Genomic DNA, 24244 nt, shown 5'->3' with positions numbered 1-24244 from the left:
GCTGCCCTTTTATGCTGCTACATAGCATTCATTCATTTTTCTACTTCTGCAATACAGTAGAATTATCTGAAAAACAGAGGAATTGTATCTCTTTCCTTCACCACTTCCTAAGCAACCAATTAGCATTTGGAAGCAGTGTATTCATTGCATTTTGTCATTTCAAATGACTAATTAAACAATTATTATTTCATAATAAACTTGTTCTGTTTTGGTCTACAGTTATTGCCTGTTTACTTGCAGTCAGTTAATGGCATTCAACAACTTATAGGGTAACTAAAATAAATCCATGGATGGAGTAGTAGAAAAAGAGGGCACTCAATTCAGTTCAGGAAATAACTGTTGGTTCTCTAATTGCATTATATTTTTATTTTATATATAGATCTTACAAAGATAGTTAACTTTCACTGATTGTATCGGTCATTCCCTCTCTACCTGTATCCATGGTTCAGTTAACAGTCTTCTTGTTGCAGCCAGTTGATATTTATCATCATCCAGTTCTTCCTTTTTGTCATTCTTCTCTCATCTGAATTTCTATTGCTTTCTAACGTAGGAACCAACTTCTAGGTTTTGCTATTTTTTCAAATGGTGGTGGTTGCTGTAATGGGGAAGAACTAGAATACTGGGTGAGGCTACGGTTCAGTTATATTTTGACACTTTGATTCCCTTTCGTGCTAAAGCTTCAGAGCACAAAGTTCTGTAAATACAGTGACAAGGAATATTTCTTTCTGATGAGCCATTCACCCTAGAAGATTTAGTTGCTTATGTCATTGCTTTAGCTTCTGTAATTCCTTCCCTTTATTGTGGTAAAAATTTCAATCCTTCAAGCACAGCTGACACCGTAAGACTAGCTAACTTCTTGTGGTGGTAGTGGGTTATACAGGTTAGATATACACTTCATATGGTTGTAGAATATTTCCTTCATTGTTTTTATTTTCTCAACATGAAGAAAGGATTAGGATTTTCAGTTTTCATTATACTTAGCATAATTTTCTATTAGTCAGCCACGCCCCCCTCTCTGGCATTTTAACAGGCTTTTCATCATATAGCCCATAATCAAATTGAACCTATGTCAATAATCTTGTTCATGTAACAAGATAAAGTTCTCCTGTATTTCTCCAATTATATATAGTGCTGCTTCAAAGAGGAAGAGACTGCTCTAAGTTAGATTTAGATTTGTTATAAACTTAGTGGTAAGTATTTTATTTACATCTGTGATTCAGTGAGATTTGAGGTAGCAAAGCTATCACATCACAGAGTATTAGAGTGGGTGACTTTTTTCCACACTGATCTGTGATTGATTTCAAAAAGTGCAGAAGGGAGATTTGAAAAAGTTCTTCACTCTTCTCAGGAGCATTGTGTGCATTAGTGCTTGCTTGAGTTTCTTTGTTTAGACACGGTATTATATTTGTACTACATGTGTGATGTTTTTTGCAGCACCTAAAACTGAGAGTCATCTTATTTCCTCCCGCTTTTTAAGAGAGCGATTTTTTTTTTTTTTTTGGATAGCTGGTTGTTATCTAACACCATGAGCCTTTTAGCCACTCAGGCACTCTTCTCTGGGCTACACCAGTCTTTACTTCGCCTTCCACTTTAACAAAAAGGTGTATCCCAAACGCTAGCCCTTCTTGAATTGTTTCCATTACTTATGTTTACTGGTAGAAACTTCAAATACTTGACATACACAATATTCCAGTTTACCAGTTTAACATTAAAGCTTCACTTCTATAAACCACACAGCACTTTCAGAAAGGGCAAAGATTTAATTGCAAGTGAGGAAAAAACGATAAAAGCAAATGAAAACAAAAAAAATAAAATATGAACCTGGGTGTACACTTACTAGTAGTTACATTTCTTGTATTACAAGGTAGGCTTCCCCCCGAAGTTCAGTCCATTACAGACCTACCTGGTTTCACAAGAACAAAGATCCAAAGGTCACTCTTTCGGAGGTGGGGGATATGTGTGGTTCCTCAGTGAATGAATGCAGTATCTTTTCCTACCCTGTAACAGTGAAGGAATCTTTTATCTTTATTCATAGATCTGCATGCTACAATGTTTCTTTTCACCTCCAAGTGGTTTGTGGTGTTGGCATTTGAACACCACATGATAGTTTTCCATTGAATGTTCTGGGATGTGGCAGGGGTAAACAAGAAAACCTTATATTACCTTGCCAGCTGGCTTGGGAGTAAGAATGGTAAACAACTCCCTCTTCTTTTAATGGGTCGTCATTGAAACACTTTACCTTCTGGTGACTAATTTCCACTTCAAGTGTATAAAACCATGGTGTCCAACACACTAGTCACATGTGTCTATTTGGCCAGTTGATTGTGGGTGGTTCGCTGTGGCAGTACCCACTACAGTACTTCAGAACTGGTTGGACGTCATGGACATAAAGCATGCTTTCAGTATAAATACATTATTCTCTAAATATTGCTCATTCGTATATCTAGTAATGATTATAAATCTTGATAAGATTTATGAGATTTCGATAGCAAAGTTCTCTCTAATTTTTCCATCCACGTGCAGAATAAATTTTGTTATGTGCATGAAGGCATATGCAGATGTGCTCCACCAGAAGAAACACATGCTGCTGGCTGTGGGTGGCTGCAGGGCTCTGAGAATTAGCCAGGAGGCACCTGAATCTCTCCTGGGGGCTGCCCAACCACTCCACTTACAGGAAACACTGTTCTGTATATAGTTTACATGTTGTTCTTTATGGACAAATATCTGGTAAAATGTTTAGCGTGGAGCATTTTTCAGGTCTGTGGTAAAATCTTTTTGCAAAGAATGGGGACCTTTTGCTAATGAATTTCTGTGTCACTGCATATATCAAACATTCTAGATAGTCCTAATATTCTTCAGTGATGCAGGGGAAAAAAGTAAACCAAGAACATTTGCTACAGATAACTCTATAGTAGTTTCTCAGACTGGCCTAGAGAAAGAGTGACTGTGTGAAAATAAATATTCCTTGATGGTAAGGTAAGGATTTTCAACTTTTGGTATCTTCTAGAAACTGAAATATGTTCTATAGTTGCAAGATCCTGACCAGAGTTTAGAATGGATGTTGAGTATTTAGGGTCAGAATAAGAATGTAATTGTGACAAGAATGCAGTGAAGCCTATGGATAAGATTGCCCAGGAGTTAACACTTTAGCAGGACCATCCTTTGGATTTATTGGGCCCTACACACTACTATTAAACTGGTACCTCTGTGTCCAATTGAAGTCAGGGATGGATGATGATTTTTTTAGAGTTGTGATTTTATAATCTTTATCAACACACTAATTAAATATTTTTAGACAAATTTTAAACTATGGTCCTGTAGACTAACACAATAAATTCAGAAACTGACAGCATGTACCTGGGGTTGGCACATGCCTTTTATATGGCTTCATTATCACTTGAATGGCTCTTTTACAGGTTCAGTATTCTGCAAGTAGCTCTGGCAGGCTTTTTCACTTAAGTTAACTAGATCCTTTCTGGAGGAAGCAGAACCACAGAACATGAATAGGAAGAGACAGATGGGTGTACATTAAGACCCAGTGGAGCCCCAGATTTTCAAGTGTCCTACTCAGCTGTGTATTCTGTGTATGGGTCAGGACAGATCTGCACTTTGGAGTAGTGGTTTTCAAACTTTTTTCTTTTGCAGATCCCTAAAAATTTTTGAATGGAACTGCAGTTCCCTTTGGAAATCTTAGACATTAGCCTGTGGACCACCGGGGGTCTGGGGTCTGCAGGATAAAAAACACTGCTTTAGAGTATCATTTTCAATTTTTTTGGAAGTTATCCAGTCTTTTACTCCTCTGGTTGGAATTCAGTGCTTAAGTGTGGGAGTAAATTTTTCAGAAAATATGTGCAAAACCAGTTCTAATATTGCCATATACTCAAGAGGACTTGTACTCTGGAACTTTCTGTGGCTTTCAATGGTTGTAATGCCTCAACGAGTGGAGGTAAAGACTTGAAATTTGAGGAGAGGTGGGGGGGGGGGGGGAGGGGGAGAAGCTCCTAAATGTCAGTAGTCTGGAAACATGAACATACCATGTGAAACAAATGATTGCCACTCAGGTATAATTTCCTAATGGTTAACTATTTGAATGCTTTCACCTGTAAAATCTCTCTCCCTCTCCAAGGGGCCTTAGAGATAAGGTAATCTTGTCCAATGCTTGCTTTTATAGGGATCTTTGTAAAGTGCTTGGAGTTCCTTTGAACACAGTATTATCATTCATTATGAATCAGATTCACAGATTTACAGCAGCTAAGATCTCCATTTTGTAGTCAATGAAGCAAGGCCTCTTTACACCAGCAGAAGATCTACCCCCAAATATTTACTTTGTGTACCTAAAATCAGGTTGTTCAGTAAATATTGCTCAGCACTGTTTACGTATTCTTTAATAGATCTATCCTAGTGAGGTTATTAATTGTATTTCCTAACCGCACCTTCCCTTTGTTATCTCTTTTCCACAGAATGTATATGTTAACATAAACCGCATCATGTCAGTAGCAAATCGTTTGGTTGAGTCTGGGCATTATGCTTCACAGCAGATTAAACAGATCGCTAGTCAGTTGGAGCAGGAGTGGAAGGCATTTGCTGCAGCCTTGGATGAACGAAGCACTTTACTGGATATGTCCTCCATCTTCCACCAGAAAGCTGAACAGGTCAGTAAATGGGGCACAACCAATGAAAGCTAGGAAGCTCCAACTTAGATGGAGCTTAAAAGAAGGCAAAGGCTACCAGCAGAAGACTTGGATCTCTGCACAGGTGTACTGTTGTATGGAACTTGATCATCATGTTTAGGCTGAGCCTTGTTCTTCCTAACACAAGTTTGCCAGCCTTGTGTTCTATACACAAGGCTCCATAGAACTCCAGTCAGGGATATAAATTAGAAGATGAAAAATGGGTGTTGAAATCTAATGATTTGAGCATAGGTGTTCATCATGGGACAAGCTTTTGAGATGATGAAGAAAGGAAAGAATTAGTATGACTATAAATGCCTTTTTACCCAAACAATCGTTTGGTCAGTAATTCCTTCTGACTTACACTCCCTCATTGAAAGTTGATGATGTTTGTAAGTCCCAGAATGTGTCTGTATTTTTAAGGGGCATTTTGAGAAACACCTATTGAATAGTAAACCTAACTCACTAGATAATTAGGGGAAGTAAATTACTTGTGTCTTTCTTGAATCTGGGTTAGGAGTTGGGTCGGCATGTTTACTCGGTGTCCCATAAGAATACACTTAACTTTCTTTGACCATACGTATCCCTGTTGTTGGTTCTACACCCCCTAATGATTTAAAATACTGGTATAAGTACTGTGTAACAACCAGTGAATTAATCTGCTCCAGGAATAAGTAGGCCTAGGTATTCTGCATTCCCAGGTTAATAGCTTTGATAACGACAGCAAGGTTTTTCCTTCAGGAAAAGCTGCAGCCTAGTTGGCAGATGCATACTGTTGTGTCTCCCATCAATATTCTGTTTCCTTGTTGATGTGTTTTGTTTGTCGCTGCTGGAGGTTTTATTGATAGGGAATACTAGGCTTGTTGAGCTAGGTCAGAAGTTAGAATGGTAAGTATAGTCCCTATATTCCTTAGTTTTCTCCTGCAGTATGCCATACTCCCAGAATATTTGCCATTTGCCCAGCAATGTAAGTAGCATTTTAGGAGCTAAGAACAAGAATATTTGGCCAAAGAAACTTAAGAAGTAGTCTAATTGCTAATTGTCTTAGGGTGAATTTTTGTGTTCACTGAGGCTTTGTCTACACAGCTAAGTTTAAAATGCAGCTGTGGGAGCCTTAGAATCCTAGAGATGGAAGAGACCTCAGGAGGTCATCAAGTCCAGCCCCCTGCCCAATGCAGGACCAACCCCAACTCAATTAACCCAGCCAGGGCTTTATCAAGCAGAGACTTAAAAACCTCTCAGGATGGAGATTCCACTGCCTCCCTAGGTAACCCATTCCAATGCTTCACCACCCTCCTAGTGGAATAGTTTTTCCTAATATCCAACCTAGACCTCTCCCACTGTAACTTGAGACCATTGCTCCTTGTTCTACCATCTGTCACTACTGAGAACAGCCCCTCTCCATCCTTTTTGAAACCTCCCTTCAGGAAGTTGAAGGCTGCTATCAACTCCCCCCTTATTTTTAACATAGCAGTGTAGTCACAGCACCAGCGTTGGGAGAGAGCTTTCTCAGCACTGTAGGTAAATCATCTCCAAGACAAGAGCAGCTAACAGTGCTGAGAGCCTGTTTACACTGGTGCTTTACAGAGCTGTAACTTGGTGTGCTATGGGGTGTTGATGTGTTTTTTCACACTCCTGAATGTGAAAGTTACAGCATAGTCAAGTTTCAGTGTAGCCTTAAGAGGTGATGCTAGACTCATAAAACCAAATAGTTTGAGAATGTGACTATTAATTGACAGACAACTCTAAAGTGCTTTCAGCATGCTAATGATGATGCTTTGGTCTAAGGCAGGGGTGGGGAACCTCAGGCCCGGGCGCCACATTTGGCCCCTGAGACTCAGCCCCCCCCCCCCCCCCCCCCTAGCATTGAGGAGCTTAAAATGGTGCTCCACCTCCAACCCCTCACTATCTTTTATGGGGCTGGAGCACACATAATCTACTGGGCTGTGCCACCCTACGTTCAGGTATGAGAGGGGAATGCAGGGAGTGTCTTTCTCCCTCTCAGTCGGGGGCCATGTCAGTGAGGGTCTTTTTTCTGTCTCACTTGTGTGCGACCCCCGACTGATTTCTCTGTGGGTAAGTGCCCCCCCTTAAAAAAAAAATGTTCCCTGCCCCTGGTCTAATGAGCCAAGTGGCTAATTTTAGTGTTCTTATGGTAAATAGGTGTCCTTTTTACAAGTACAGCTCTTGCTAAGAGAGACCTTTTTTTGGCAGTCTCAACAGTGAGGCCACAGAAGGGCAAGTCATAAAGAAAAAACTCTTTTCATGCACCTATAGATGTGGTCCCTGTAAGTCAGTTTGAGATAATTGATGGGTCAGTGTGGAACTTTACCGGTGTCTGTGCTGTATTTGTTCCCTGGCTAATTAACAGATATGCATTGCCGGTCTGACAGCTTTGAAAAGCACCATAAGCAAAACCATAATGTCTTGTTTGTGTGCCTTCTAGCCAAAGTGGAGTGGTATTGTTTTTTTAAAATGAACTGCATCAGTGTCTGAAATTAAAAATGTTTTATATGTTGAACCTCTCTAATCTGACATTATCAGGTCTGGCAACATCTGTAGTCTGGCATGATTTTAGTTAGCCCAGGGTTTCCCAACCTATGGGTCGGGATCCAAATATTGGTTGCCAAGTGTTTCCCCAGGTGGCTCTGCCTCCCCCTCTCTTTCCCCTACCTCTTGTTTTTGAATCGCCTTGGGTCACCAAGTCTTCCTGAACTGTCAAAATGGGTCCCCATCTGGAAAAGGTTGGGAACTGCTGAGTTAGGCAGATGTTCACTTATCATGGGTGTGGCCAAGTTTCCCATGGTCCCATAAAGTTTGTTTACAGTCACCAATCCTGGCTCTTGGTGCTCTAGTCTTGGTACTTACTAAGAGCCCAGTAAGTAATGAAAGTGTTGGTAATGTTGCTAGACAATATTGACCTCCTGTGGTTCAGCCAAACTGTACTAGGACTGTGTCTAAACTACAAGCTTCTTCCACAAGAGCAAAATGCAAATGGAGCGCTCATTTGCACATGTTGTGCTCTCATTTGCATTTCCTCTTCGGATCCCTTTTGTGCAAGAGGTTTTTGTGCAAAAAACAGCTGTGTGGACTGCTCCTCATTTGGAAGAACGGCTCTTGTGTAAAAGGGGGCTTTTATGCAAAAAAGAGCCGTCCACACAGCTCTTTTTTGCGCAAAAACTACTTGCTCAAAAGGGATCCGAAGAGGAAATGCAAATGAGAGAGCAACATGTGCAAATGAGCGCTCCATTTTCATTTCCTCTTGCGGAAGAAGCTTGTAGTATAAACGCAGCCTAGAGCGGCTCAACCTGTAATTTACAGAAAGTTTGTCAGTTAACTGCCAGGTACAAAACAATTTATGAGTGACAATGTCCAAGCCATTTTGGGACATTACTACATGATTCAATATAGAGTGTACAAAGTGCGAATTGGTGAGAGAAATAAAATAAATTAGAGGAAAGAACATAGTTTGCAGTCTGCTGGGATTAATTAAATTAGCTTATTTAATTGCTCCTTCTGCTGTGTTCATTTGATAATTAGCTGTGATGGATTTTAGTACTCTCTCCATAAGGAAACTATCTGTGATTTATCAGCTAGCTGAGAGTTGAGTGTGGGAGAAACAGGGTGAGACAGGGATTATTGGCTATAGCTGGATACTAGGATTGGTTGGCTTTAAACTGTCATTTTCATTTAGGTCTTTCTGTTCACATTCAAATAGCTTTTAGATCTTTATTATAGTGCTTCTATACCAGCTTATCTGCTTCCCAGATCCAGCACTTAGCTGAGAAGAGTAACTCTGTTTAAGTTGCATCTCCCCTATGCAATCCTTGTTATGTAGTAGGTAGGATAATACAGTGGTTTTCAGCCTTTTTTCTTTTTTTTCCCCCCATTTGGAAACTTCTAAAAATGTCTTGTCAGTGCAGACCCCTTTGGCAATCTAAGGCTCCGTCTACACTGTCAAGTTTTTACGGAAGAGGAAATGCAAATGAAGTGCTCATTAGCATTTATTACACTTTCATTTGCATATTCTCTTCCGATCCTTTTTGCGGAAGAGGTTTTTGTGGGGAAAAAAAACTGCAATGTAGATAGGGACATTTTGTGTAACAAAAAAAACCCCACCACACACACACCACCTTTTGCGCAAGAAACCCTTTTCTCAAAGTACCCTCAAAGGAATAAGGGTTCTTGTGCAAATGGGTTTTTCATGCAAAATGGCTCCGTCTACACTGCGTTTTTTCCAGAAAAACCTCTTCCTCAAAAGGATTGGAAGAGAATATGCAAATGAGAGCATGAGAAATGCTAATGAGTGCTTCATTTGCATTTCCTCTTCCGCAAATATTATGCAGTGTAGACGGAACCTTAGAATCTGCGGGTCACCAGTTATAACCCACTGGCACAATAGATTTAGTTGCCTTTGGTGTATGTGATGTGAAGCATGTGTCCTGCGTCTTTAACTTGATTAGCTGCAAAAGCAAGAAATGATGAGTGAAAACTTACGAAATAAGACTTATATTTAGCGATTGAATTCAGTTCAAAGGTTGCTGACATTCAGTTGGCCAGCTTCCATTTCTGTGTGCATGTGTGTAGTGCTCCGCAACATGCTGTAGAACTAAGAACATGGCCTCAGGCTGTTTAAAGACTGTTGGTTGTATTCTGGAAACTACTTGACTTGTGAACTCTGATACTGACTTAGATTAGATGGTTTTCATTAAATAACACTTCTTTCAAGGGTCCTCCTCCCCACAAATAGCTGTGCATACCCCAATGTATGAATGTCTGTAAATGAGTTATACTTTCTGAAAGTGTCCTACCATGTGTACATCTGAGAATGACACAATGTGGTTTTTCAATTCCTAGTATATGAACAATGTGGATTCATGGTGTAAGGCCTGTGGTGAAGTAGAACTTCCTTCTGAACTACAAGATTTAGAAGATGCCATTCATCATCATCAAGGAATATATGAGCATATCAGTCTGGCTTATTCAGAGGTAGGGAGCTTATTAATTCCATTAGGCTGCTGACTTATCTATAATATGTTTAAATAAAATTATGGTTACATCACTAACTGACAAAAACCAGAAAATTCTATGCTAAGTTTGGCAGTAAGTATTGCACAGAAATGTAGTGTTAGTCTTAACTTTGAATTCTGGCTTTTCCTGGTCTGTTTTTTTCAAACTCAGACTTAGTTTCTGGGTTTTGCTCCTGTGGGAAGAACTTTTAACTGTCTAACTGGGATCCCATAATGATTCCCAGCAAGTTGCCTTGGTGCAGACAGCTCGGCAATGTATGAAGTGGTGTATTTTTCCATTGTATATTTTAATACCATTAAAAGATGCTCAGATACATTATGATACGGTCACTCAAATATGTGCTTTGAGTGCACAGGACATGATAAATTCGTGTGGAAAAGGACTAAATTACGAGTAAGCACTTTAAGTTTTTTTAAAAACTCTGTTTATTACAAAGAGTTAAATTGGAATGGATTAAGGATCACATTATTCATTTGGCAAACTAAAATCAGATATCTTGTTCTGCAAGCAGTTACAGAAATAGCACATAGAACTCACCTGTGTATATGCACATTAAGAATTTATATAATATTTTATCATGTTCGACACAACTTTTATTTTTCAAAAAGTCTCATAATCCTGACTTTCAGATTTACAACCACCAGGTTGCACGTCTGAGTTATCAGCTCTAATATACACAATTTATTTTGAAAAAATGCTGACAAAACACTAATAGAGCACAAAAAATTAACATCCATCATGAAGTGTTTCTGGTGTTCTTTAAATATTTCAGGGACCCTAACAGCCAGGAAATCAAATGGGTGTTGACTTCCTTTTATAACTAAAATATCCTGTATTAACCATTTTTTTCTGTTCAGTCTTTCTCTCCATCTCCTTTAGTGTAAATATATATTATGTGCTTTGCAAAAAATGTTTGGAAGAGGATTGCATGAGGTGTAACAAAAGTGAATGAATTGTGGTGATACTGATGATGAAAGTAGTATTTTAAAAACATTCTTTAAGAACAAAAAAATCTCCTTGAATTCAAACGCTACAGAACTCTGCCAAATGCTGGTCGTGTTTAGTTTTACTATATGAATGAAGTGCAGAAATTTAAACATCATAAAATGAAAATAGTTACGTGTCAGTTATCTGATGGTGGTGATGATAATAATTGTTGCATTTTAAATATATGGCTAACTTTCTTTAATTTATATTCCATACTACTTTTTAGACTTGGTTGAATTGCATGGGGTTCACAAGTTTTTTTTTTTTTTTTTTTTTTTTTTTTTCTTTAAAACATACCTTGACTTTTCTGTTTTGTGTTGACTGGTTGAGATAGTTACTTAGGGCAAACAGGAGCATTTGATGGAAGTTTCAGTGTATGTAAGACTTTAGTTTCTTGAATTTTTAACGCTTGGCTTCCCAAGAAAATAAATTTTCTCTGAAAAAATTAACAACCCCTTTCCTTCAAAGCATGCTAAACCACCAAAACTCAGATAAAACCAACTTTGCCCTTAACTGATGTCACTTTTACTTTTATTGACAACTGAAAGATTAATCCAGCATTGCCTGGGTCCTTCAAAGCAGGTGGCTGGCAGTATGGTGGGTGCAGGAGTCAGGGTAGGGTCTTGGAGGTGTGGGGGTGTGATGCAGGGAGGGAGAGAGTGAGGATGGGGGGGGCTGAGGAGGGGTTTAGGGTGAAGCTTGTATCCAGTGGGGCCTTTTCTTTCCCTTCTCCTATCACCAGTGGCTGGCAGGGGCCCTTTGCCCTTCCCCAGCCTCTGGGGCCGGCAGGGGCCTTTTCTCCCTCTCCGGCGTTGTGGCCAACAGCTTGCTTGTGGGGGAAAGCTTTGGGGCAGGCGGTTCTACTTACTGGTCTGGTGGCAGACAAGATGGTGGAGCTCCAACCCCCTCTACCCACTTTCTTGCTGGTGTGCCTGCCCCCTGTGGACTCTCTGCAGGATAGCTCTCTCCTGACAGCTTGCTGCCTCCAGTGACCACTATCAGTATTGCATCCCTCCTCTATGTGCCCCTCCCTTTCCATGTTATGGAAAACAGTTCCATTCCTGGCACTTCCCATTTTCTTGGCATAACAAAACCTTGACCTCGCTCTAAGTTAAGATTCGAAGAAGCTGCATTCCAAATTTGGTGGTCCTACCTCTGACTGTTTAGGAGGAGTTCTTGAACAACCAGACATGCAGGCAGGCAGACAGACATATAAATGTTTTGTGTGTTCCTATACTGGGAACAGAGGGATAGAGAGTACTGTCTGCCATGCCTTTAATTAATTTGACCTATATAATTTCATAGTTTGCATTCATTAATGAGTTTTCAAACAGAAATTTAATTCTTCAACCCTCTTCCTGGTCAGGTGAGCCAAGACGGGAAGTCATTACTTGATAAACTTCAGCGACCTTTGACCCCTGGAAGCTCTGACTCATTAACAGCTTCTGCTAACTACTCTAAGGCAGTGCATCATGTTCTGGATGTCATCCATGAAGTACTGCACCACCAGCGACAACTGGAGAACATTTGGCAGCATAGAAAGGTCCGCCTGCACCAACGGCTTCAATTGTGTGTTTTTCAACAGGATGTCCAACAGGTTAGTTGCTGTCTCGATGTTAATGCGGCTAAATATGCTATTAACAAATATTAGACAATAATTCAAAACAAACAATTTCTGTACAAATTAGAAAATCCAAGTGCAGTTTGTGGCTTGAATGAGCTTCCATATATCTTAAGACTTAGTTACATCTAAATACAGTTGTGATAATAAGAGGCAACTGATTCTGAATGAAATTTGATAGGTGAATGGACTATCCCTTTATCATCAGATTATTTTTGGGCACTTTAAAGGGGTACCGCCAAATAGTTGGACCACTGAAGTTCACTTATTTTACAAGAAATATAATCTGACTTCATAGTGAGGGTTTGGCCCAGGAATCAAAATTTGTTTAAATCCACCAGAAAATGCGTAAAAATGAGGGACATGAATTTATTTCAGTTAAAGGAACAATCTGATTTTTGCAAGGTACTGAGAGTCCTTTTCTCAAGCTAGGGTAGGCGGTCAACTGAGGCTATGTCTAAACTACATCCCCTTTCTCGAAAAAGGGATGTAAATTAGACACTTTGAAATTACAAATGAAGCCAGGATTTAAATTTCCCGTGCTTCATTTGCATAATGGCGGCCACAGATTTTTTTTGAAACGGTGCTTTTTGAAAGAAAAATGGCTGTGTAGGTGGGGATCGATCGAAAATAAACCCCTTTTTCAAAAGATCCTGTACCCATGAAAAAATGATCCCTGTCTAAACAGCCACTTTTCTTTTGAATAGCCCCGTTTCGAAAAAAACTCGTGGCCACCATTATGCAAATGAAGCATGGGAAATTTAAATCCCGGCTTCATTTGCAATTTTGAAGTGTCTAATTTAAATCTCTTTTTCGAGAAAAGGTGTGTAGTTTAGACACAGCCTGCGAGAGACTTCAATTGTAGATTTGACAGCATACATTTGGTCTATATATATATGCTAGTATATGTAATGGATTAAATAGCACAAGCTTAATATCTAGTTTTGTTGAAGGCTGCAAGACTGAATCATTGCATTTTAATATCTTCATTTAGTGTCATCTTCCTGTGCTTGAAGGAGTCTCTTGGGGGGCTCAGCAGACTCTTGCACCCTGCTGTATGCACTGGTTCCTTGGATATACACTGTGGCTGTGTCTACACTGGGCCACTTATTCCGGAAAATCATCCGCTTTTCCGGAATAAGCTGCGAGCTGTCTACACTGGCCCTTGAATTTCCGGAAAAGCAACGATGCTCTACTGTACAAAATCAGTTGCTATGCCGGAAAAACTATTCTGCTCCCGCTCGGGCATAAGTCCTTATTCCGGAACACTGTTCCGGAAAAGGGCCAGTGTAGACAGCCCAGTAGTCTTTTCCGGAAAAAAGCCCTGATCGCGAAAATGGCGATCGGGGCTCTTTTCTGGAAAAGCGCGTCTACATTGGCCACAGACGCTTTTCTGGAAAAAGGGCTTTTCCAGAAAAACAGGCTGCCAATGTAGACGCTCCTTTTCCGGAAAAACGGAATAGTATTCCGTTTTAAGCAGTTCCGGAAATTCATGGCAGTGTAGACACAGCCTGTGTCTTCCCTTTTCAACTAAAGGCTTCTGTGGGTCAGAAGACATAAGATTTTGTGAATAGCTGACACAGAGCAAAATTCTATAAAAAATGTTGTACTCTATTTGCATTTTTTTCTTTTTTAGTATCTCGTTTGGATATTATTAACTTTTTAATGTTTATATGTATTTAAAGCATCAGCTTCCTTAAAGGGTAGGGCAAATAAGTATTGGGAACTTTTGTAACCCAGGAGTATTTTTAAAATAGTGATCTTCTCTATGGCCTTGAATTCTTCAAACTTGTTGATGAATCTGAAATTTTGAAGTTAATGAAGAGGTTGTCGAGTACAAGTTTGAATAAAGTGATTTTTTTCAATTTAAATCACTTTTTTTTGTAGCTAGTCACTGTCTGCAAATTACAGAATTAACTTGCTAAAGTGGATGTGTCGTTTATTAATTGCAAATAAAATATCGAGTTTTACATATTTATTTACATCTTCTTGGTAGAACTTTTGAAGTGCTTATCAGTATTGACAAAGGCAAATCCAGGACTTCAATAACTCCCATAGTATGGGAACAACACAAATAGAAGACTGTTAAGACCTTGCCCTTCTTTTTGGTATATTGAGTTTCTACAAGAATCCAGAAATGCTTTTGATTAGCTTATGCTCACACATCAGGCCTTTCAGATTCAAGTCTAAGTGCTTAAGAAAAATCCCATCTTCCATGTTTAACTCTTGGGTTCAGAGCTAAACTTTCAGGCTCCTATTTTTGAAAATTCTGTTACATGTGTATTAAGCCTAAGTAACTTTTCATAGGCAAACAGAATTGATTTTGTCTTGAAGTGAAAGAATGTATGCCACAAAGTTTTTAATAAATAATATTAATTTTAATATTTTTTGCTACACTAACTGCAGACACTTAAGCATGATTAAATTTAATGTAAAAAGTCTATTAATGTCAATAGAACTATGCATATTTTAAATTTGTGTACCTGTTCGCAAGATTTGGGCCATAGCTTGCAGTATTTGCTTTATTGCTTACAACTGCTATATAAAATTGAAATAAAAAAACTTTACCAGTAGAAGCATTTAGAAAAAGTTTTTGTAACATAGAAATTAGAAATTTTGATGTATAATTGAAGGAACACATTTCCAAATTACTATTTTTACATGATGATCAACCTAATTTGATATAAATGGTTATGGAGAACAATTAAGTATTTAAACCATGCATCAAATCATGCCCCTTTGCTGTGCAATCTTATTAAGCAGAACTTCAGGAGCGGTTTGTGTTTTGTTCATGGACTGAGGATTTTCTGTCCACTTAAGCATCTCTCCTTTTATTTTATTTTTTTTAAATTATTGCATAGAGAAATGACCAACTGTAGATAGACTATTAAAGGAGTGAAAAGTCTTTCAGTCTCTGGGCTTCATTCTCCTTATATATGACAATCTCCAGCATCTTCCTTATTTTGTGTGGCTATGTGCTTATGCAATATTCTGGGCCAATATCAGAGGTTTTCATTTCCTGTTTCTAGTCTTCTGGGGAGGAAAGCATGGGACTGAATTTCTCTGTTGAAGGCTGTGTAATTTCATCTTACTAGCATAGACAGTAATGGAATGTCAAGTAAGCCACTACAGTACATGGACTTCTTGAAAATATTGTTTGTACAGATTTAAATTAAGACAGTTTAAACAGGAGCTCTTTGGAAATCAGGGAAGTGCATTGCAATTTGCTAATGAAGTGTGTCCCTTTTGAACATGTGAAACTCAGTTAAAGTTTGCTTTATTACTGCTTTTAATTACAGCAGTAGAATCATAGTATGAACCTTTTTTGGGTTGAAGGCCACTGACCCACAGAAAAAATCAGTCGGGATTGCACACAGGTGAGAAGCCAAAAAACAAAGCAAACCCCCCCCCCAAAACCCTCACGGACATGGCTCCCAACTGAGAAGGAGAAAGACACTCCCCACATTCCCCTCCCACATCAGACACTGGACTTGGAGAGGGGTGTTATGGGATATTAACTGTAGTGAGGGTTTAAAGGGTTAGAGTTTTCAATAATGTCAATAAACCTTTTTTTTTACCTTAAACACAGTAACATATGAAATATTTTCATTTATATAACTGAAATTTACAGATAGCAAACTCACTTGCTTGAGATCTTACGATGATTGATTTAAAGACATGTATATGTTGATTGTTTTAACAGTTATTAAGCTTTTACTTTTTTGAATCTGTCTCTCCTGTCATTAAATAGGAGACTAGGAGCTCTCTTGAGAAATAGAACGTAACTTGCTATCTATTAAAATGATTTTTTTGATCATGTGAGCTAGTTAGATTAGGCTTTACTCGTATTTTATTCAAGGCCTCTTTTTTGGCGACTCAGAAAATGGCAAAATTATGCTCTCAGTGTCAAAGCTTTTGTTTAAAAAACATCAGCAAACGCTCCCATGGTTGGGCAGATGACTCCATTTCCTTAAAGTTAACTGCTCCAAAGATACACTGCAATTAAATGTCGCGGCTGGCTCATGCCTTCTGACTTGGGCTTGCGGGTCTCAGGCTGGGGATTGTTTAATGGTGGTGTATTTGGGCTCAGACTGGAGCCCAGGCTGTGGAAGCCTGTGAGGGAGGAGAATCTCAACACTTGTGCTATAGCCCAAGCTTGAAAATCTACACCACAATCAACTGGCGCTACAGTTGAGATCCGGAAGCCCAAGTCAGCTAGTACCAGTGTTGTCTTGCAGTGTAGATATACTCCCAGAGTTTCAGAACCTGTAACAATAGCTCTTCTAACTTCTGCAGAAAATTAACTCAGTGCCTAACAATGACTGTTTAAATGCCAACATTAGTGTTTTCACTTCTCCACATGAGTGGAAACATCAATCTAATGTGCTTATCTGTAACAGACCCTACTGACCCTTGTCCAGCTTCCAAAAACTCTAATTCTCATCTTCACTTTTGTGGTGCAGAGAAGTTATAAAAATAAATAAATGCAAATGTAGAGAACAAGTAAATCAGTTCTACACCAGCAAAGATAAAATATATATTCTGCTGTGTGTTTGATTAATTAAAAACCTGAATTGTTTAAATTGCTACAAAATTTCTAGCCTATCAAATCATAGTGCTACAGAATCCATGGACTCTGCTGTAGAATTTAGGTTATTTTTGCTGTGTAGAACTCAGTCAACATTATGCTGTATAGTAGTATTAGATTTAGATGGCTCCTGGTTTAGTAACCGTTAACATAGCTTTTAAGGTAAGCATTAAAATGTTGCAAAGGGAAACTGACATCAGATTTATCAATACAGTTCTTCATAGATAGATAGCATAACTTTGACTTCACTTCAGTTTGTTTGATAGTTTGGCTTTATTGCTTTTGTTTCCTTCTGCGGGAAGCAGGCTCTGGAAGCAAACCAGAAAAATATGCATTAAATGTATATTTTATGTGGTTGTGGTGTTGTTGTTGCAGGTGTTGGATTGGATTGAGAACCATGGAGAAGCTTTCCTGAGCAAACACACTGGGGTAGGAAAGTCCCTGCATCGGGCCAGAGCTTTGCAGAAACGTCATGAAGACTTTGAAGAAGTAGCACAGGTAAATGTTTCAAAAATGTTAGGTGCAATTTACAGGATTGGTTTTATGTCACTGTTCAATGATGCCTTGAATTGCCTACTTGACACTGAAGAGCTGGGCATATTGAGTGCTCTGGAAGAGAAAAATAAATCCAAACACCATGCACATTAAATTGAGTATTTCCTTTTAACTTCCACTGTAGGTTTTTATTTGAGTTTTCAATTGTGCATAAAATATTGAAAGCTAAAAGCAATACAAACAGTAAAAAGTATACATGCAAGAACAGCAAACAATAAATCTCTGAAATCTTTAATATCTGATTGGGTACAAGTAGGCATACTCCATTGTTTGTCTGATTTAAACGTGTATATTTACGCCAATAATGAATTTATCTGCCATGTTAAAAGCAAACACTCTTCTGATAAACTCAGTGGTCAGTCAGCCATTCAACATAACCAGTTAAAACTACTGATACTAAATAATAGGTTTTAACCACGGGTTTAATCATTCACATCAGTCTCATAAATGCAACAATACCTTTGTTTGGGTACAAAAACATTAGTCTGAAAATGAGAGGATTTTCAAACACAAAGTTGGGACTTAAAGGCTCAGTTAAGGACTCTCACCCATGTTGTTTAAGTTAAGAGTGATGATCATTCGCCCCATTAAAACAAACGAGTTTAATACCAACACCAGCTGCCCCAGGGTTAGACCTGGCTCCCACACTAGGAAAGCAGGACAAGGGACCCTCTGAAGGTAAAGAGGTGTGGTGGGAGCTGGTGTGGCGTAGGGCATACGTAGGCATGAAATGGGATGTGACAATAGATACATTTGTTCAGAGCTAAATGTTTGCAGTTCAAGTTGTGGTGCAGTCATCTTACTTTGCAGAACATCAAATAGAGGTGTACAGGTATTGAAATTTCCATCCTGTGAAAAACGTAATGTGAATACAATAAAATGCAATCTTTAATTCCTAATCAGAACAAAAAGTCAGAGATGAGTGGTCTTCCATGGGAGAGACACTTTAAAAAAATCTTGCAGTTCAGAATACTAATCATGTGATTGTGATTGAATAATTCCAGTTCCAGCAACTCAGGTTACAGCATTCCCTGGCTGTTGAGTTTCAGGTCTGACAAGTGGAAGCCTAGGAAGCTGGCTTGATTTTCATAAAAGCAACATTTTTGCATGGAAAACTGTTCAAAATATTTCCACTAGCTCTAGAATTACCAGTAATGTTTACAAATTTAATTTTTATTCACCCAGAGCTTTTTTAAGAGCTTATGGTCTGAGAGGAATGACTGGGCCTACCGAATGCTTTTGTGTGCCTGGTTTAACTTGAAAATAAGTAATGGGTAAGAAGGAATTAATGTGTGCTTCGGAAATACAGCATAGTCACAAAAAGGGTTGAAAGACATTAAGCAAATGGGCATATCTGGGTATTATCTTAAAATAATTTGAGTTGTAATTAGTGAAATCACAGTATGTATCATTTCAAAAACTTGGAGAAAGAATTACTAAACAGCTTTGAGGGAAAGCTATGGTAATACCAGTTAAGTGAAAAATAGCAACCCTCATATAGCAGAGAGTTTGGTTCAACAGTCTGAGGGGTGTAGTCTGTAACTAAAAAAACTTAAAAAAAGAGTGGTCCTGTAGCACCTTAGAGACTAACAAAAAATGTAGATGGTATCATGAGCTTTTGTGGGCACAGCCCACTTCAGAATACACATTGTTTGCTTCAACACATGCTCTACTGGCGATGCTCGTGCTGTCAGGGTTATCTGCTAGCCAGTTTTATTGCTGGAAAACTATATATAACTCCGGTCCTCTGAAGAAGTATGGTCATCTGAAGAAGTGGGCTGTGCCCACGAAAGCTCATGATACCATCTACATTTTTTGTTAGTCTCTAAGGTGTTACCAGACCATTTGTTGTTTTTTAAGTTTGTATATAGTAGGTGTCTGTTTGTGGTGGTTTGTTTACCAAGAGAATGTTAGTGTTTAAATTGGGAGATTGCAGTGTTCTCCCATTTGTCTTTTTTGTGTGTCATTAGATTGCTAGAAGTGGCACTCAGACAACCAGAACACTGAAATATTAGCAAAATCAAAATTGTAGATGTAATAAACAGTACAGAGGATAATTAAAGTGTGAGTGAGGGCTCAAACATTGTGCATTTATAAGATGTGGGTTTTTTAATTAGTTTTCCTGGGTAATGCACAAACTATCCATTTAAGGACCTGTAATATTGAGAGTGTGTCTTAAAACATTTCTGCTATCCAGGAACTGAAACACCATGAAAAAACCAGATCTTTCATTATAATATCCTGACAAAGGCTGAAAGGCATTCACTGAAACAATGTTGGTGCTATTCACAGGGGCTGGATTCCATACACGCTCTTGCATTTGCTATGAAATGAAATGAAAACATATCTTTAGTTCTACATTCAAAGTTATTACTTTCTGATCAGAGAGGCCAGACCCTCTTTAAGACTCTGGAGATGAAATCCATTAATTAGGTATTTTATATTGTGATGTGACTAAGAAAGAACAGGGTGAAAGTATTTGAAGGGTGTAAACTTCTGGGAGAGAAAAATTGGTCTAGGCAACAAGAGGAGTAGATTTAGGTGTAAGGTAATGAAATTGAACAAAGGAAACAAAAAGTTGAATAATAGGAAAAAACTTCCTGATGCTGAGCTCTGTGAGATTGAAACATCATCTCCTCAGGGAAAGGGTGGAATCTCTATTGCTTGAGACATGAAAAACGAGACTGAACAAAGTACTTAAATACACTGTAGAGAACAATTCTTCACTAGCAAAAGGATAGACAGGATGACCTAATAAGTCTTTTCTTTATCTTTAACTTCTGGTTCTGTGTTGACTGCCAAGACAGGCACACCCTTTCAGATTTTTCCCTTCTCTATACCAAATATAAACAGGCAACAAACATGCATCCCTGCTTGGAGTACACAAAGTAAAAGGTAGTTGATTTTTTTTATACTGCAGGTTTAACATAACAATGAATGTGATTTTTCTCACATACTCGTGTTGTTAACTTGTGTTCGGGCATATGATAGTTTTTTTGCTGTGAGATGCATTAGATTCTGTCAGAATGGCTGTAGATGAAAGTTAAATTTGAAGTGTACTTATTCCGTACATACACATGGAGTTATTCCATTTTTCCTTTAATCAGAAAGGCTGGCCACAGCTGGGGTTACCAGAGTTGACTATAAAAAAGATAAGAAGTCATCATCCCCTTGAAATCCCACCTGGCTACATTGATCAGTTACCTCAAGTCACTAGTAATGCTGAGCTATTTATTCACGTTCAGTTAAGGAGCTGACAATTTCAGACACGTGATCTGTCCTTTTTTTCTCCTGTACTATTTTACCAGGTTAATTCAGTTTCCAACTTCCCTTGACTATGCAAAGGAATCTTTGAATAAGTTATCATACAATATGTAAAAAGTGTTCATAATTCCATATAATGTCCTCAGACTTCAGTTTTACCACAGGTTAAACATTTTGATGGATGATTGATGCTTTTATTTGCTCAATGAACAGGATAACGACGTCATCTTATAGTTAGGACAATAGATAGATGATATGGGCTAATTGTATGTTCATGTATCCATCAGTGTCAATGCAAAGAGGATTTGTTAGATTGGTTATAGGTAATAAGGCTTTCTTAAGCAGTTATGAATAAGACTAAGATTAAAAGTCATGGATAGGTCACTGGCAATAAAGAAAAAAAATCACTTGTAGGACAAAAAAATCTCAGCTTAAGACCCATGGACACTGATAGTGTTTATTCCCTTGTGGATTTGTAGATTGGATTCTGACTCCTTTTATTGCAACTGTGGCTGAGAGATGTCCAGTTGTACATAATGATCTCTGCCCAAGATACATATATCCTATACAGCACAAGAGTCAGTCAGTCACGTGTTGCTTCAAAGCTGAGTTAACTTTTTGTCTGTATGGAGGTTACATCTTAATTGAGCTATGGCTCAGCTTCCTTGATTCAGGGACCAAGTCTGTAGAAATCTTCCTGAGCATGCTCCCCTGAGCCTGTTTGCAGAATAAGTCAAGTCTGAAATAAAGCCTTTATATTTGAACTACCGTAAAATCTCGAGTATAATGCGCACCTATGTATAATGCACACCTGCCTTTTAAACGTCAGAATTCTAGAATAAGGTAGTCCCCGGGTTACGTACAAGATAGGGACTGTAGGTTTGTTCTTAAGTTGAATTTGTATGTAAGTCGGAACTGGTACATATTTTGGGGGGGACAGAGAGCTGGAGTTAGGTGGAAAAGACCCTGATTCTCATACAACTTCCTTATTCTAAGAAAACACATACTGTTTTGATATGAAGGTTTTTTTGGTTGATATTTTAATTAAAAATTGATCATAAGTTTCAGTGTTTCATGCTATATCCAAATCTTCCTTTTGGGGTACCTTAAAGATCCCAGTTATTCATTTAATAGTTAAAATCTTTGTTTTTTATAACTAAAAAAAGTTTATTCAATGCATATTACTGTTCCACATAGAATTTGCTACAGATGGTTCAGTGAAATGGGTATTAAGTGTAATCAATAGTCATTGGAGAGCACAGTGAAATATTGATACAATCAAAGCTGTTGTTGTATTCTGCTGAGCAGAAAATGGAAATCCCTTCCTGTGAAGTGTGTGTGTGTGAATTTATCCACAGGATTAATTTTAAAGAAAAATTCTGTGTTGGGAACAGGAGTTTAGTCACAGGTGGGTCCTCATTGTCCACTCACCCACTTTGCAACCAGACCCATCTCCTCGGGGCTTACCCTGCTCCGCTCCAGCCAGGGTGTGGGGTTGGGGCTTATCCCCTCTTCCCTTCTGTCCTGCTCCTCCCCATTCTTGCCCACCCACACCACTGGGTAATTTTTCAGCTTCACCTCTGCCAGGCTGGAAGGGACTTGTTAATTTCACGTGATGCTAACAAGATACTTGCAGCTCTAGTGCTGAAGAGGGAAAGAGCTGTTGCTCCCAAGGTGGGGACTGTAACACAATGGGACTCACTGCCTGCTGTTCCTGCTGTTCCCTAGGAAATTAATTTTTCCGCTCTGGGGTGCCCCCTTTTGGCTGGTGTCTTGTTCCCCCCAGCAGACACGCGTCCTCCGTGGCGAGAAAAGCTGCTCCACATCTCCCTGGTCTGCTGGGGGGGGGGGGGGAGAGCGCTAGCTCCGCGTCTTCCTGGTCTGCTGGGGGGAAGCGCCGCCAGAGGCGGCGACAGTGGGGGAGGCACCCCGCACTAGCTGTGTCCCCCTCTCCCCCCGTTTGTAACTAGGGATCCGATGTAAGTCGGATTGATGTAACCCGGGGACTGCCTGTAAACTGAACTCTTATCTATAATGCGCACCCCCATTATATTCGTGATTTTACGGTGTGTATATATAGGAAGGAAGGAAGGAAGGAAGGGGCTCGCGCCTGCCATGGGGCCCCCTGCCCAACTGAGCTCATGCCTGCCGTGGGGGCCCCCTGCCCAGCTGCCCGTGTCGGACTGGGCAGGCAGTGAGCCAGGGCAATGCAGTCTAGCGGCGCCACTGGCTCCTTGCTTCACCTGCCGTGGGGGCCCCCTGCCCAGCTTAGCTTGCGCTGTGCTGAGCTCATGCCTGCCGCGGGGGCCCCCTGCCCAGCTGAGCTCACACCTGCTGCAGGGGCACCCGGGCGCAGCCTGAAGGAGCACTGGGCAGGCAGTGAGCCATGGCACTGCAGCCTGGCGGCACAGCTGGCTCCTCACCTTGTCCGGGAGCCTGGTGGGGCTGCAGTCCCCACTGCAGCGGGAAAGTTTCTGTGCAGATGGGAGGGGGAGTTTAAAACTTTAAAAAATAGCTCTTAAGTATAATGCGCACCCCAGCTTTGACCCTAAAAGAAAAAGGGGAGAAAGTGCACATTATACTTGATATTTTACGGTAGTTCATATCAGACCACTATAGCCTCCTGCTTCTATCAGTTACCCAATAGCTCTTGTCCATTTTCTTCTATATTGGTGGAGGCTATGACTCTGTGCTCATTCTTTAAATTCACATTTAACTTCTGTGGCTATGTCTAGACTGCAGGCTTCTTTTGGAAGAAGCTTTTCTAGAAGACATCATCCAAAAAAACTTCTTCCGAAAGAGAGTGTCCGCACTGCCAAAGCGCATCGAAAAAGTGATCTGCTTTTTCGTAAGATAGCATCCACACTGAATGGACGTGCTCTCTCATTTAAGCTGTGATTACTATGGACAGAGTGGCTACCAGGTCATCAGTGCTTTTTCCTTCTTTCCTCTTCCTTCTGTTCCCTGTCCCCCCACACCTTTTTCTGAAAGATCTCTTTCAGAAAACGGATTCTTTCTCATAGAAAGAGGTTTACCAATGTTGGAAAGCCGCCCCTCCCCCCCTTTTTTTTTAAGAACGCGATTGCAGTGTGGATGTAAGTGAAGTTTTTTTTGGAAAAACTCTGTAGTGTAAACATAGCCTGTATGAAATATAGATAAGTTATATTTTGTTTTTGCTATATAAGTGCATCACCATATATAGGGATGTAATAGTGTAGTTGATTAACTGATGGGCAAAAATGTATCTGTTAATACTATAGACTACACCCGTTCCCCTACTTCTCCTTGCCGGTAAATTTTTTAGCAGGCTGGCCGGCAGCCCGGCTCAGTTCTGGCTTGTGATGGGTCCAGGACCTACCTCTGCTGCAGCTCTGCACTTAAAGTGTATTAGGAGCTAGGTGAGTAGGCAGCTCGGCTCTGTTCCAGCTCGTGCTGGATCTGGGAGCTTAGAAGCCTCTTCCTTCCTCCTTCCCCCGACAGGGGCTGCTGCCACCCCACACTGCATGAGAGGAGCTAGCTTTTGAACTG

General features: G+C 39.7%; 1 protein-coding gene across 4 annotated transcripts in view; it reads left to right on the top strand.

The window, feature by feature from the left end:
* TRIO (trio Rho guanine nucleotide exchange factor) overlaps nt 1-24244 on the top strand; it is a 412227-nt gene that overhangs the window by 148930 nt on the left and 239053 nt on the right. For all 4 annotated transcript variants that reach the window (XM_006117079.4, XM_075921462.1, XM_014570469.3 and 1 more), the window contains exons 7-10: nt 4461-4652; nt 9528-9659; nt 12055-12285; nt 17273-17395. In XM_006117079.4, the coding sequence (XP_006117141.2) occupies nt 4461-4652; nt 9528-9659; nt 12055-12285; nt 17273-17395 (678 nt within the window). The remainder of the gene's footprint in view (nt 1-4460; nt 4653-9527; nt 9660-12054; nt 12286-17272; nt 17396-24244) is intronic.

Source organism: Pelodiscus sinensis, chromosome 2, assembly GCF_049634645.1.
Source record: "Pelodiscus sinensis isolate JC-2024 chromosome 2, ASM4963464v1, whole genome shotgun sequence".
Classification (NCBI taxonomy): domain Eukaryota; kingdom Metazoa; phylum Chordata; order Testudines; family Trionychidae; genus Pelodiscus; species Pelodiscus sinensis.
Note: the sequence above shows the minus strand (reverse complement) of the source record. Positions and strands in the feature narration are given on the sequence as shown.